The 16,139-nt window shown below is 46.5% G+C and overlaps 1 protein-coding gene across 1 annotated transcript; it reads left to right on the forward strand.

The window, feature by feature from the left end:
- Positions 1–7,522: 7,522 nt before the first annotated feature.
- IGFBP3 (insulin like growth factor binding protein 3) lies at positions 7,523–15,923 on the forward strand. Its single transcript, XM_069462623.1, has 5 exons — positions 7,523–7,979; positions 11,278–11,504; positions 12,037–12,156; positions 13,323–13,464; positions 14,449–15,923. The coding sequence occupies exons 1-4, from the start codon at positions 7,571–7,573 to the stop codon at positions 13,446–13,448; spliced, it is 882 nt and encodes a 293-aa protein (XP_069318724.1). The 5' UTR covers positions 7,523–7,570; the 3' UTR covers positions 13,449–13,464; positions 14,449–15,923.
- Positions 15,924–16,139: the final 216 nt, after the last annotated feature.

Genomic DNA, 16,139 nt, shown 5'->3' on the forward strand with positions numbered 1-16,139 from the left:
TCTTAACTAATTAGATCTGCAAAGACCCCAGTCAAAATAAGGCCACATTCACAGGTACTGGGGGTTAGGACTTCAAGGTGTCTTGTTGGGGGCACCATTTAATCCACTACAGTCCACCCTCAGACCCCCCACCAAAACTGACATGTGTCCTATATGTAAAATACATTCATCTCATTCCAACATCCCCAGATCCTGTGATAGCATCAACTCTACGTCTAAAGTCTCATCTAAAGACCACCACCTCAAAAGTCCCAAATCTTATCATATTATTGTCTAAATAGCCCATATGCATGACATTCTGAGTATGATCCCTCCTGGGGCAAAATCCCTCTCCATCTGTGGGCCTCTTAAACTATAAAACATGTTATCTCCTTCTCCAAAATACAATAGTGGGACAGGCATAGCATAGACATTCCCATTCCAAAAGGGAGAAATTGGAAGGAATAAAGTATTCATATGTTCTGAGAAAATTCAACGCCTAGCAGGAAAAATTCTATTAGGTTTCAAGGCCTAAGAATAATACTCTGTTGCTCAATGCTCCACCCTCTGGGCCTGCAGAAGCAAAATCAAAACAAAACAAAAGCAAAAACAGAAAAACAAAACTTCCTACAAAGAAAACTTCAGTCCCAGATGGCTTCACTGGTGAATTGCACCAAGCACATAAAGAAGAAATAACAATTCTACACATCTGTTCAAGAAAAACACATTACAAGGAAACTACAGATCAATATTGCTCATGAACACAGATGCAAAAATTCTTTTAAAAATTTTTTAGAATTTTTCCTAAGAAAATTCTTAAAAACTAAGTTCAGCAACATGTAAAAAGAATAATACAATAATACATCCTGATCAAGGTGTATGGGGGTCAGTGTATCTCAGAAATGTAAGGTAGGTTTAACACTTGAAAAATCGATCTATGTAATTCACCTAATTAATAACCTAAGAAAACAAAACTATATGATCATTTTAATCTGTTCAGTAAAAGCATTTGACACAGCCCAATATCCATTTCTGATAAAAAGCTCTCTCTGCAAAACAGAAAGAGAAAAGAACTTTCTTATTCTGCAAAATGTTATCTATGGAAAATCTACAGCTAACATCATGCTTTATGGTGAAAGACTGAATGTTTTCCTCCAAGATCCAAAACAAAACAAAGATGTCTACCATTCCTATCAAGCATTGTACTAGAAGTCCTAGCGAGTGTACCAAGGTGTCCAGATTGGAAAAAAAGAAGTAAAACTGTCTTTATTCCCAGGTGACATAATCCACAATAAAACCATAAGAACTAATGAGTTTTGCATGTTTTCAAGCTACAAAATCAATACCCCACAATCAATTGTGCTCTTATATACGAGCAATGCAAACTTAGAAATTTAAATCTTCAAAAACACCATTCAAAATGGCACTCAAAACTATGAAATACTTAAGAACATGTCGACAAAAACATTGCTGAGAGAAATTAAAGCAGCCCTGAATACATAGGCATGTCATGCTCATGAGTTTGAACACTCAATACTGTTAAGAGGTCAAGTCTCTCCAGATTGATTTCTAGAATCAGTGTGATCTCAATCAAAATTCCAGTAACATATTCTGTAGAAGTTGAAAAATTAATTCTAAAACTCATATGGAAATTTGCGGACTTAAAAGAGCTAAAAAACCACCTTGAAAAATATGAACAAATTTGGAGAAATAGCACTACCTGATTTTAAGAAAAGCTACAGTAATGAAAACTAAGATATTGCTGTAAACATAGATAAATACGGATGATACAATAAATAGATAAGAACAGGGTAAAACAGAATAGACTAGAATAGAATCCCAAAAGCATGATTCATAAAAGAAAAAAATGATAAATTGCACTTCACCAAAATTAAAATATTTGCTCTTCAAAAGACCCTGTAAAGAATTGAAATGACTAGCCACAGACTGGAAAAAAAACATTTGCAATTCACATATCTAATAAAGAAGGACTTGTGTCCAAGATGTATAAAGAATGCTCAAAATTCAGTGAGAAAACAAATGGCTCAGTTTTTAAAATGGACAAAAATTTTAACAGATACTTCACCAAAAATGATATACAGATGAAAAATTGAAACATGACAGCTGCTCAACATCCTTTGTCATTAGGCCAATGACAAATTAAAACCAAGATGAGATACCCCTACTCACTTAGCAGAATGCACAAAATTAAGAAGGACTGTCCATACCAAGTACTGGCAAGAGTGTGGAAGAACTGGAACTTTCATATACTGCTGGTGGGAATATAAAATGGTACAATACACTTTGGCCATTTTTTAAAACATCAAGCATATATATCAAATAAATCATATATGTATGTATGTGTGTGTGTACATATGTATATAAATGTGTGTGCATGTTCCAGACATTCCACCAGTAATACCAAGAGAACTGAAAGCACACATCCATACAAAGACTTCTACACAAATGTTCATAACAGCTTTAATTTTTAAACAGCATTTAATAGCCAAAAGAAAAACTAGAAATAATGCAAATGTCCATTAACAGATGAAAGGATAAACAACCCATGATATATTCTTATAATAGAATTCAACTCAGCGAAAAAGAGTGAGCTATTTATGCATGCCACAGCAGGGATGAGTCTCAAAATAATTATGCTGAGTAAAAGAAATCAGGTGAAAAAGAGTACATGCCATATGATCCCATTTATATAAAATTCTAGAAAATACAAACTAATCTAGAGCAACAGAAAAGAGATCAGCGCTGCCAGGGGATAAGAATGGAAGGAAGGAGGGTTGAGGATTACAAAGGGTCAAAAAGTTTTTGAGAATGATGGAAATGTTCATTATATGGTAGTGATTTCAAGAGTGTATACATATGTCAAACCAATCAAATTGCACACTTCAAATCTATATAGTCTATTGTATGTTAATCATACCTCAATAAAAAAGAAAACTCTATCTATCCAGTCATCAAATGGGGCAGGCACCACACAATCTGTGGATTATGGTGTAGGAAATCCAGCACAGGGTTAAGGAGGGATTGCCTGCATCTCCAGTGAACTAACAACACCCCCAGGACCCTTCTAGCCATGAGAGGAGAGCTAGTGTGTATCTCCCCCTTCCCACCCGGCCTTGCAAAGCTGTACAAAGAGCTGGAAGTAACACCATAGCTTCCCCTAGGGGAGGGCACAAGTTTGATATTGATGCCAGGGACAAAAAAGTTAAACAAAAAGTAGTCCCCAAAATTTTTCTAGCTCCCTTGTAAGACCCCATTAGTCATAGAAAGACCCTATTATACTCATGGCCAGTTTGAAGACTATATTGTATACCTATAGGTAGAATCAATTGTAAGAATGTTGACATTTGAACTCAAAAGACAAGGCATCTGGGAGGTGCGTAGGCTGTGTGCTAGGACCCATTTGAGAATAAAACTTCTAATTTAAGATTTGTTCAGGTGGCTACGTGAATAAAAGAATGAACTTTGACTTCCCATACACCGGACAGCACTGTGTCTAAGAGTCCATCTTTCATCAGTGCTGTGGGACAGGTACTAGTGCCTCCACTTGGAACTAGAATTGAGGTGCACAACCTGCTTACTGTCAGAGAACTGAGCAAGCAGGTAAGAATAAACTCATGGCTATTGTGATCAAAGTCCCCAGTCTCTCTTATTGTTTCGGAATTTCCAACCTTGAAGAAAAGTTCAATGTGTGACAGAGGCAGGAATTGCCTGTGTGAACAACCAGGAGACAGAGAAGTAGCTCTTGTGTAAATTACTGACTACCTCGGCAAGGGTGTTGGAGCCCACTTGGCAGGCAGCACTATCATGAGAAAAACTGCCATGGACAGAGACCTCATTGTGCAGAAAATAAACCTCCCTTCCACAGGGTGGGGTCCCAGGATGTCCTATCTTCTGATCGGAACATGTCCAAGCTCTTTCTCCAGAAGCCATGAAAATCCATCTTCAACTTGTCCAACAAGAGAGCACTAACTCTGAGTATGCCCAGCTCTGGGCTATGGATTCCCAATGCTGGGAGGTACCACCTTCCCAGTTCACTTCATCAACTTACCTTCTCATCTGTTGCAAACCTCAGAATTCTGCCCCCAAAGCATGCATGCAATGCCAACACTGTCCCTTCTCAGCTCCCCGAATCCCTCCAGGCACACAGAGTGACTCTCCTTGGATGCACACAGTTCCCCCTGCCTGCCTCCCTCGTCTGGACTCTCCTACATCATTTAAGACTCAAAAATGCCACCACCTCTCTGAAGCTTTTTCTGATCACATGGGCAGGTGTGCCATCCCTCCGCTGGTTTACCCCTCTGTTTTCACCACAGTCACACTGCCCACCACTATTTGGTTTCTGGTGTGTCTCTCCAGCTAGCATACAAAGATGCTCAGTGACCATTTGTGGACTAAGTGAACAGAGGAGCTCTTAGCAGTGTTATCTGTGGGTGACAGTCATTTTCAGCATTGTTAGCCACAGGAAAGTTGGCAGCTGATGGTCTCCAATGCATCCCCAAGCCCAGTATACATAACTCTGGGAGGCTCACCCAGCAGGCAATCTGGTGGAGGGAAAATTAGGTTTCCTGTCTCCACCCATACCTGGCCCAGGGGAAAACACTGAAGGTTGAGGCTGAGTGTCACAGAGTCCTGGAAACTGGATTGCGACCATCACTTGCCTCTAGGAGTTTGGCCCTTTCTGCTCTGAGTCCAGTGGTGGTCAGGAAGCCTGACAGTCACACCCCTGGACAGTGGGGACTTGGGGAGACAGTGCTTGCTCTCAGCAGTGCCTAAGGAGACCCTAGGTGGTTTGACCAGCCAGGGCCTGAGCAGAAGAGAAGCGATGAGGCCGGCAGCAGGCAGTGGCAAGGTGCCCCTCAGCAACAAGAGTGGCCCAAAGAAAGGAGTGGTTTAAGTCACCTGGTTAAGATAAGCAGGAATCACTAATTATAATCAGGTTACCTGGACTTTGTTAGTGAAAAAAGATATATTCACTCTCCTGGTCGTTATTCTGATGATTATGTCCTACTTTACAATTATTAGCAATATGTATGCCAAGTATCTGGGGGGGCATCTTTGTCACTACGTAGTAGTTTATGTTAATAACAAACACCAGATTAATTGAAAGTTTGACAAAACTAACTAGCATGCCACTAAATTAAGTTCTGTTCAATCCAAATCCTTCCTGCAATAATTACATGGGGGGGGTGGTTTCCCGTAGTTTTGTCAAAAACGGCTAAATAATAAACTACAATTCTCCCCACGTTACTGTCTCAGATTTACTCCGCTGTTTAAAGATTTCATGATAAAGGTGATGACAGTCTATATAAAACATTGTCACTGGAATAACCTTTGAAAGTTGCAGTGTAACTCTTAGTTTTTGCATGTGTACCGGTTCCATAAGGTCGGGGCTGGACGCCTGGCGCTTTGGCGCCCCCTAGTCATTCCGCACTAACAAGCCTCCGTTTCTCAAACTGCAACGCAAGGAAAGGTAATGAATGTCATGTAATGCAAAGTCAAGTTAATTTAAGAAGAGAATCAAGAGCAAAGATTTAAAAGAAAAAAAAATCCTTTCCAAAAAGACATTCTTTCTGAGCTTCCCCTGCCCACGAGCCAGATGATAAAACTGGGTAAAAAGTGCTCCACCAGTCATCAGTCCCAGCTCCAAGTGTAACATTGTACTAAACAGAACTGCAGACCGGCGGCCTTAAAAATAATTTTTGATACAGAACCCCATTCTAATTTCAGAGTCAAGGTCTCTGTGGTTATTTAAGGAACAAATGTAACCCTGAGGGATTCGTTTTGTTTCCTCTAATCTTCCAGTGAAATCAGAGACCCTGTTCTTGGGTGTCAAACCAGCTACAGCACTGCTACAAGGAAGTGATACGGGAGAAAGGAAACAGCAAGCAATAATTAATGGCACAGCTTATTGCAAACAGGCCCGAGCACTGTGGGGGAGGAGCTAATAAGAAAATGAAGGCATTGGACCTTTGCCCCAGGGCCCTCCATTCTTCTTGTCTTTGGTCTTTTTTCCTTGGTAGAGGCCAGACTTTATTTATTTGTTTACTTACTTATATGTGTATACATATGGAGAGAAAAAGGAGAGCACGAGAGAATGAGAGAGAGCCGGTAGATGAAGGCTAATTTCACCCAAGGCTGCGTGCTGGAGGGGAACGGAGAAGATACTGATTTGCTGTCCCCACCGCAAACTGCAAAGGGCTCCTCCAAACACCTGTCCACTTCCTAAAGCAAGTATTCAAATTCAACAGCGTCCAGGAAAGTCTCCTCCGGCGGTCACTTCAGCCGTCCCCACTGCTTCCCCACAGGCTCTTTGTAAAAGAGTCTTGAAAAGTTTAATTCTCAGTCCAATCCTGGACCACTAGCGTCCTCTGTTGGTCACTGGAGGGAAGGGGCGCGCAGACAAAATTGAAGAGACTCGAGTACCCGAGAAGGCCGACAGCGACCTCAAGGGCGCAATTGCACCACTGGACTTTAACTCCACTACAAAGTGTGTCGACTGAGCACATTAGCCAGAATCTCAGTCTCCGCGTCAGCGCATCAGAGAGAATTTAGTACAGGGATCCAAAGTCGCCTTCAAAACATGATAGTGAAAATTACCAATTTTAAGTACTATTTGGTTATTACTATGCTTCAGCAGTGCCCATTTTATTGTCTTTATTATTCTTTTGTCGTGGATGTAAACTCTATTTGAAAAGATATCAAGGACAATACCTAAAACAAGAAGAACCGTTATGGTTTAAAGTATTTGAAAAGCCCGTTCTTAAGGGCGCGTTCGCTGCTGGCCCACCCTTAACTGGGGACCCGCGGAGCTGCAAATGTGAGTCTCCGCCGCTTTGAGAAGCAAACGTGAAAAGGGGTGACGGTCCCGTGAGCGTCTGCAGATGCCTATTTGTGGGTCCCTGGGGGTGCGAACAGCGCAGCGGGTGTAAATTAAACCTTGCCGCTTCCTGAGACCCCAGTGCGAATCAGATATTCTCACTCAGAAAGGTCCCAGGACTTCCTCTACCCGAGGAATTACATTTTAGAAAGTTTTGCAAAGTACCTAAGAATGAGGAGCCATGCCAGTTTCCCTGACACCAGCTTGCCACAGGGCGACCTCACCCGGGGCATGGAGGTGGGAGGGCGGAGGTGTCAAGGAGGTTTACGGCGCCAAGTTGGCCTGGAGGGACTGGGATGGCCTGGGGCGCTGAGGCGGCCCGGGGCGCCACAATGGCCAGACGGGCTGTTGTTCCCAGGGGCCGCCTGGTGGCCCAGGCGCCGAGCGTGCGCACCGGGAGCAGGTGCCCCGCGGGCAGCTAGCTGCAGAGCGCAAGGCGCGGGCCCCCGCAGCCGTGCCTGCGCCGACCCACTACCCTCCCCCCTCCTGGGCGCGCCGTTCCGGGGCGTGTCCTGGGCCACCCGGGCTTCTATATAGCGGCCGGCGCGCCCGGGCCGCCCAGATGCAAGCGCGGCAGCTAAGCGCTAAGGAGCCGCCACTGCCTGCCTGGATCCCGCAACCTCGCGCCGACTACTGTCGCCCCATCCCTGCACGCCCCAGCCGACCCAGCAGCGGGCCCCCGTGGCGGGCGCCATGCAGCGGGCGCGCTCCGCGCTCTGGGCCGCGGCGTTGACCGTGCTGGTGCTGCTCCGCGAGCCGCCCGTGGCGCAGGCTGGCGCGGGTGCAGCGGGCACTGGCCCCGTGGTGCGCTGTGAGCCGTGCGACGCGCGTGCGCTGGCCCAGTGCGTGCCTCCGCCCGCCGCGCCCGCGTGCGCCGAGCTGGTGCGCGAGCCGGGCTGCGGCTGCTGCTTGACGTGCGCGCTGCGCGAGGGCCAGCCGTGCGGCGTCTACACCGAGCGCTGCGGCGCCGGCCTCCGCTGCCAGCCGCCTCCTGGCGATCCGCGCCCACTGCAGGCGCTGCTGGACGGCCGCGGGCTCTGCGCCAACGCCAGTGCCATGGGCCGCCTGCGCGCTTACCTGCTGCCAGCGCCGCCCGCGCCAGGTGAGCCGCATACAGCACCCGGCACTGACGCGAGGGGCAGGGGGCAGGGGGGAGGGGGCGAGAGGGTGGGGGGCTGCTGCGGGAGCCTACTATGTTTTTGTTGCCCCGACGGTTGTACATGGGGAACTTGGGGCCCCAAAAGGTGAAGACTCTCGCCAGAGGAACCCTGCACAGCCGGGCTTCTACTTGCTCGGTTCTCTGAGTGTGTGTAAATTGCAAAGCGCTTTCCGTGAAAACTGGTTAAAGGTTTCGGGGACGGGCGGGGAAGCGGTATCGAGGTTAGCTGTCAATGGAAAGATCCTGGACACGGGAGATTCTCGCAGCCCGGCGCGGGTGCGCGGATGTGGACTGTGTAGTCCAACTTTGGAACGTGGCTTCCGATTCCACAAACTAAGAGAGAGCGCAACAATCCCGGGGTTGCTTGGCGCGGCAATCCCAGGGATGCAGAGAGGTGACCAGGGGCAGATTTGGACCTGGGAAGCTGGGCAGGCACGCTGTAGGAAATGGTACCTGTCTTTAGAAATACTAACATTTGCACAGCCTTTGATTTACAAAGCAATGTCATGTCCTGGTGTGTCCAAAAACAAAGTGGATTCAGTATTTGGTATTTTTTGTGCTTGGAAAACCTGAAGCTCAGAAAGAAGTAATTTCTCAAGGTCACCTAGAGGCAGAAATAGAGTGTAGATTTAAACCCTGTGTGCCACTTTCAGTACCATCCCATTTGTACCCCCCACGCCACCCCGCACCTCTTCGGACTTCAAACAAATGCCCAGGCGTGTAGGGGTTCAGGGAGTGTGGACCGAGTCAGTTTCAAAGAGAGGGAAGGGAGTTGGAATCAGTCCTAGGACTGTTTAGCTTCTTAATCTGAAATGGGAGGAATGAGGAGCAGTAAAAGAGAACCCCAGAAGAAGAAAAATGCAAACATTTGGCAGAGTTACCCCTTCTGGCTCAGCCACTATCAGGCAGGTGCAACTCTGGTAAGGGCATCACATTGCTCCCTTAAAAAAGAAGTTTAAATGGATTTGGCAGCTGTTCCTCTTTCAAGCGTGCTTAGCCAGCCTCGCTGAGTGATATGAGAAAAGTTCCTGCCCTGCACAGCTGAAGGCTGGGAGAATTTTCCCCACTCTGGTCCCCACCCCCACAACCATCAGTTTGGACAGATGTCACTGAGCAAGCCGCCGTCCAGGGCTAGCAGGATGGACAGTCCCTTTATAATTTATGTAGCTGCAGAGTTCCACACCCGGGTAAAACAATTTCCTCACTAGGCAAGGCTGACTTTATTCTGAGAAACATCAGATTAGTGGAAAGGCAAGATTCCAATTGCCTGAAACATACAGTGGCTCTAGTTGGCTGTTACAGTTGCTAGAGGCATTTGTCTCTCCAGGCAAAGTTATGTTGTTTGCTAAGTGTGTATGTTACTGTGCTAGTACATTTTAGGGTATTCAAAAGGTAATATTGGAAAATACTTATAAACATTATCATTCTTAGGCTTTAATAATCATTATGATTACCACTGTAGTAGCTCTATAGTATAGATTGATGTGAGTTATTATAAGATTATGAAAAGACTTAAGTGACTTCTAAAATCCATTTGGGAAAAAATAGGTAAATTTATATAACAGTCAAAAGTCACAATTATCTGTTGCTTAAAAAGAACTGTTTTCTCTTCATGCCCTAGTCTGCAATCCAGTCATTAAAAAGAAACTAAGGAAGTTTAAGAAATTACTCAGGGTTCTCGGAAAAGAAATGTAAATATGTTTATTTACATATTCTTCCCATCTCCCTTGTCTCATACTTCCTTGAAAAAGAAATAAAGCCAGATTAAAGGAAACTGAAACCAAATCCTATCAATTAGGGACCTATTTTGTCAGGCCCTGGGATAGACCCTGGGAATTTGTGCTCCCCAAGGCACAAAACCCCCATAGGGAACTTTATGGCTGGACCCCGTGGGCATTTGACAGGTGAGGAAACTGAGCCAGAGAGGAGAGGGATTTCCAAGGCCCCCTGAGCAAGCCTTCTGCTGAGTGCCTCCAGGACAGAGAAGAGCATCTACAGCCAAATCACTTCAACCCTCTGGTAGCTTTCTAGAATAGACTCAGAACCAGATGGGTGACCTGAACCCCCTGCTAGGGGTTGACATGAAGACCGTGCTTGTTGCAGTGAAGGAATTCCATGACGGTCACTTTCAGACGTAAGCCGAAGCCCTTGGGAGGTCTGAGTTGGGCAGTGCAAAGGCCCTGGGAGCATCTTCTCTAAATGTGGCCTTTGATTCCCACAGAGGTCCTACCATCATCCTGGAAAAGGAATGGAGTGAGAATCCTGGCTACACGTCAAGCCACAAATTTAGTCATGTACTTAAAATCCCAACTAAGCTGTAAACATTCCAGCATCCATTTCAAGTATCAGGCTCTCTTCAGGTGGCACTTTTGATCTTAAAAGGGGGATCTGCTGGAGGGGCTTTCTTCTCCCCCCACCCAGGGAATGAAAAAGCTTTGGCACTTAGAAGCCTGAGCCCTGAGTGGAACTTGGGTGCTCCTGTGCTGACTGGGGGTGAGGAGGACTCACCCAGGATGGTGCCCCCAGAAAGCACAGGGTCTTTGTGGACCCTGAGTTTTAGAGATGTAACGAGAGACCCAGAAGACAAGCCACCAACACACCAACTTGATTCTGGGTCCCTGAGGCAAAACGCTTTGCAGATTGGAATTCAGTTTCCACATCTGAGCCTGAACCCACCTCACATAGAGCCTGTTTACCTGGTAGCATTGAGGATCATCTTGTGCTGGCCAATCTTGAGCAGATGGCAGAATTCCCAGCAGGGCTTGTTAAAACCGAGACTGCCGCTGCCACTGCAGCCTTGCTGGGGTGGAGGATGTGCATTTCTTTCAATTTCCCAGGGCTGCCGCTGCTCCCACGGGTGGGAGGACCACACTTGGAGTCTCCTGCAAGATTTCTGAGCCAGCACCTCCCGTGGCTCAGGTCTGCCCCCTGCCAGTGGAAGATGAACCATCTAGGGAGCAGAACTTGATGAGCACTTTCCTGCTTTCTTTAGTTGCAACTACGTAGGAAAAACATGTGTCAGATTGACTTTTAAGCAGATGATTTCTTGAGGTAAAGCACCTGCCACATAGCAAGCGGCATCACGACTATCACTTCGTCAAAGTTTAAAAAAAAAACGTATTTGGATTCGTTGACTAACAGTGCTGTTTAGATGTGACCTGGTTGCAATATTAAGATTTTGAAAAGGCTTTTGTTAGGTGTTGATAACTTTCATGTCTTTGTCTCCCTGGCGCTTGTCAAGGAAACACCAGTGAGTCGGAGGAGGACCGCAGCGCCGGCAGCACGGAGACCCAGGCCGGCCCCGGCACGCACCGGGTGTCTGATTCCAAGTTCCACCCGCTCCACGCCAAGATGGACGTCATCAAGAAAGGGCATGCCAAGGACAGCCAGCGCTACAAAGTCGACTACGAGTCTCAGAGCACAGACACCCAGAACTTCTCCTCCGAGACCAAGCGGGAGACGGAATACGTGAGAGCTTTTCGTCTTATCAAAGCAGGAGGGTGGGACCCGCCAGCTGGGCACTCAGAGCCTCTCAAGGACAATCTTTACACAACGGGGTCCCAGTAGTTCTGGCTGACTGTCCCCTCTGTGCCTCACCTCTTTCCCTTCCCCTCCTTTTGTTTTCTATCTCAGAGAATCTTAGGGGGACCAAGCTGAGTACCATTTGCGAAAGCATGTGGGGTGTCCAAAAGACCTCTGTAGATAAAGTAAAATGTCCTCATGGAGATGGTTGCATTCTATTCACTTGTTCTTCTAAGTTTATTGCCCTACTGTTGGCCCTGTACCAGCTCCTGTGCCTTACTCTGGGGAGAGCCAAAGACAGACAGGGAGCAGTGGTTAGCATCCTCGTGGGATTTTCTTCCTAAATCAGGAAAAAGACACTCGAGGCGCATATTACAGGTCCCACTGCAGTAGCCGTGTGGCAGCATGGGGTGTTTGAAAGCATGCATTCCAGAGCAATGGCCGTGACTCTGCTGTTCCCAAACTTCCTGCTCCCCAGGGTCCCTGCCGCAGAGAAATGGAGGACACGCTGAATCACCTGAAGTTCCTCAACGTGCTGAGTCCCAGGGGTGTCCACATTCCCAACTGCGACAAGAAGGGATTTTATAAGAAAAAGCAGGTGAGTGTGGTCCCTGGTGCATCTTCTTTCTCTCCCACTCTCCACGGACACAAAGGAGAAACCAACCTTGCTGCCCCCCCAGGGCCCTTCTGGCCGTAGCTCTGACTCTGAGCCCACGCGGCACCGGTGCCTGGGACTTGGCACCAGTCTCAGGAGATGGGACCAAGGGCTGCTTGGACGTGTTGCTCCAAGTGATGCTAGATGGGTCCAGATTCCCAACCCTAGTGCCTTTCTCCCTCCCGTTCCCACTCCCGCCCTCGCAGTGTCTCACCCACAGCACAGATGACATGCTGCTGCCCATGGAGCTCTCTATAAACTGCAAGGGACACATGGCTACTTTGTTAGTACTGCATCATGGAACGACATTTCAAATAACTATGGTAGCAAATTTCTGAGAAGTGTGATAAAGGGTCATATGACAAAACGCTTACCCCGAGATCCTACATTGATCCCCTTCCACACTGAGGCCTTCCTGACAGTGACAAGCAGGAAAGGAACAAACAAGTGTGAGACACAGTTACGTTAAGCCATCATCCGCATGCTCTTTGGATTATGCATTGTGTGACAGCAGTGTTTCAGTGGGCTTTCTAATTGCGCGATTCATACCATGGTGTCTATAGAATTAGCCTGAGAAGGAAGACCTAAGTAAGCAGTGCTGGCCCCAGGGTGGCCCCATTCCAGGGTTTGTAGTGGTGGTCACAGTCGGAGAGGCCGAGTCTTCCTCCACAGCTGTTGTTCTCTTGGCCACTTAGTCACACCATCATTCTCCATCAGTCATTCATTCAGCAAATTTGTGCTGAGAAGGTGCCACGTGTCCCAGGGCAGATGGAACATTCTCATTTTCTCATTTGGCAGGTAAGGCTGCAGGCTCAACAGGGCCTGCAGAGTCTGGTAGCCACCTTAGACTTTTATGGGGATACAAAATTGCCCCCACTCCGGCTTTCTTGGCAAAGTTACCCCTGCACACACATACACACAGATGCACACGCTGCCACCTAGGCGTATGTGGCTCTTAAGCAGTCTTGGCTGAAGTTTCCGTTGTGCTTTCTCAGCATATCAGAGCCGTGCCGAGAAAACCATCTTACCATCGTGGGCCCTGGTGACCGAACTGACACTGGGCTGGGGGATGCTCGTTCACTTCTCGGTCTTCTGTTTCCATCCCACAGTGCCGCCCTTCCAAAGGCAGAAAGCGGGGCTTCTGCTGGTGCGTGGATAAGTACGGCCAGCCCCTCCCGGGCTTCGACGCCAAGGGGAAGGAGGATGTGCACTGCTACAGCATGCAGAGCAAGTAGACGCCTGCCATGTGATGTAAGCCCTCGGGAGGGGACTGTGTCGGGTTCCAGGGGCCTCAGTGTCACTGGCCCCGGGGGCTCATGGACTGAGGATTGCTCAGAGCTGGGCGTGGCCACTGGCCCTTCCCCAGCCCTGCTGACCAGGAGCTGCAGCCCAGGCCCAGAGAGAGAAAAGCAAACAGGACAGACCCTTCAGAAGGGTGTAGGGAGGGGGAGGCCCCACCAACCCAACCAAACAGGCGCAGGGAAAGAGGCTGGGCCAGCATGGTCTCAGAGACACTCTGCTTTAGCTCAAAGAACTTACAAGACCTGAGCTTTCATACACACACCAAGTGAAGATTTTCACAGTTGAGCTTTTCCCATGTAACTCTGGTCGTTCACTTATTTGCACAGGAAACTGTTTCAATCCACAAGAGCTTCTTAAAGACACGTGTTTCTTAAAGATGTGGATATGAGACAGCTGAAACAGCTCAGCTGGGAGAGCATTAGTCAGAATATGTGGCTATTTTTGTTTTCTGTAAAAGATATTATGAATATTCTGTTAGTCTGTGGCTAATATTATGTTAATAAAGTTTATTTAAATCTAATACAAAAATGAAATTTTAAACCATCATTTTGAAGATTGTTATCACATTCAGTATTCTTTTTTCCTTTAATAAATGAAGGAATTACTGGGGGAAAAGGGATGAATATATTTCGTCTTCTCAAGACAAATTTAGTAAGCAGAAGAAATTTTCATTTTTAACTATAAGAGTTTTTTTTCCCCTTGCAGAAAAAAATAATTCTAATTTTAGGGTAACTCTTTCTGACAGCGAACACTGTGGGCATCTTATGGTGTTCTTTCCTTTGTTAAGAAATGGGGGGTCGAGATGCCAGCCCACCAGCTACAGGCCCAAGACCATTTATTTACCTGGGGACTGTGCCTGAGTATCTCAGGGAAAGATTTGAGCCTTTTTGATTTTGGGGAGATAATTTCAATCTATTTTTCTTTCTGTTTTAGTTAATGTGGAGCTCAAATGCACCTTATTTTGCACAAAAGACTGCCAAGGACATGATCAGCAGCTGGCTACAGCCTCGATTTATATTTCTTTCTGTGGTGAACTGATTGTTTTAAAACCAAAGTTTAGAAAGAGGTTTTTGAAATGCCTATGGTTCCTTTAAATGGTAAACTTGAGCATCTTTCTTCCCACTTTCCTGTAGTCAGTGAAAAGCAGTTTGAATTCTCTTGTTGCTTCCTGTAAAAATACTCGTAAACTCGAGCACAACACCCAGATGTCCTCCCCTCCTGGAGTTCTCACTGTTCACCAGAGTGGCTGACCCTCTGACTTCACGACTTAGGCAGCTGTGTTGCCTGTGTAGAGTACACGCTTCACCCCCACTCTCTGTGAAGTGAGCACAGGTCTTCTCAACAGTAGGAAAACCCTCAAACTCCAGTCATCTGGGTATCCCTCCTAGAGCTCACAGCCGTCTGTGGTGCCCTCTTTGAGGCAAGAGCCTGGGTCCCTCGACCAAGAAGATCATTCATATCATCAAGTGACCTGTACTGCTTGGGGACTGTTGGAGAGACTAAGATGGAGTCTTACTTGTAAAAAGAAAAAAAAAAAAAAAGACCAAGAATGTTCTAGGCACTCTGGGAACCTATAAAGGCAGGTATTTCTGCCCCTCCTTTGTCAGGCAGCTTCCTGAAGACGTGGCCTAGGGGAAGGCCCAGGGTGGCTTTGCTGTGGCCCCACAGGGAGGAGGGATGGGGACAGTGAGAGTCAACCTCCATGTTCAGAGGCATTGCAAAAAATGGCACTATCCTTTAGATGACTGCGGAAAATAGTGTTTTGTAGTTCAACGCTCATGACAAAGTTCATTTTTGAGGATAAGCTTTTTAAAGGAAGAGGTTTATTTTCATCTCTCACCTTTTGTCCTCCTTGGCTTAATGTAAAAAAGAATAATAATATCTAAACAGGAAAGTTGAATGGCTTACTGGGGAGCCCATTGAGAACATGGGAAACACATAAAGAATCACCTGCGTTTGTTGAACCTGGAGTCATTCTCATACTTTTCTTTATAATTCACACATATATGCAGAGAAGATACATTCTTAATTCATTGTTAACATTGTATACAACATAGCCCAATATAATAGGATCTATGCTAGATATTCCTAGATGAAATGTTAGACATGCTAGATGTTGTAACTACGGCCACATCCGAGGAAAGGAGCTGGTGCCCAGGGGCCGGGCTGCTCTCCCAGAGGCCAAACCCAAGGAGGTCTGGAGAAGTTGGGCGTGAGAGGACCCTGCCCTGTCCCGCTGCGGCCCTCGATGGGTGTGGACACGTGCTTCACAGACCTCTCGTTGTGAACACAAAGGGGTCTCAAGACATTCTGCCTACCTATTAGCTTTTCTTTATTTTTTTAATTAAGTTTTTGAAAAAAAAAGTATTTTTGAAAAGTTTGTCTTGCAGTGTATTTATAAATAGTAAATAAAGTTTTTACCATTAAAAAAAAAATCTCTTTCCCCTTATTATTGACAGCCTCTGGGTTTGTGTCACTAATGAAATAACCCTGAAAGGGCAAAATATTTCAGCTGTAGTGGAAAACTCCATGAACACCATCTCTAGCAAAAGAACCCAAGCGAGATAGTTTCCGTGGCCTTCGGAGGCATCGTGGAGCCATTGCGTCACATCTGTGAGATGGTC

Source organism: Eulemur rufifrons, chromosome 29 (genome assembly GCF_041146395.1).
Source record: "Eulemur rufifrons isolate Redbay chromosome 29, OSU_ERuf_1, whole genome shotgun sequence".
In the NCBI taxonomy this organism is placed as follows: domain Eukaryota; kingdom Metazoa; phylum Chordata; class Mammalia; order Primates; family Lemuridae; genus Eulemur; species Eulemur rufifrons.

Coding starts and splice junctions, on each gene's coding strand:
- IGFBP3 (XM_069462623.1), top strand. CDS start 7,571: ATGCAGCGGGCGCGCTCCGCGCTCTGGGCCGCGGCGTTGACCGTGCTG. Junction 11,505..12,036: donor CCAAGCGGGAGACGGAATAC/GTGAGAGCTTTT, acceptor CCTGCTCCCCAG/GGTCCCTGCCGCAGAGAAAT. Junction 12,157..13,322: donor GATTTTATAAGAAAAAGCAG/GTGAGTGTGGTC, acceptor TCCATCCCACAG/TGCCGCCCTTCCAAAGGCAG.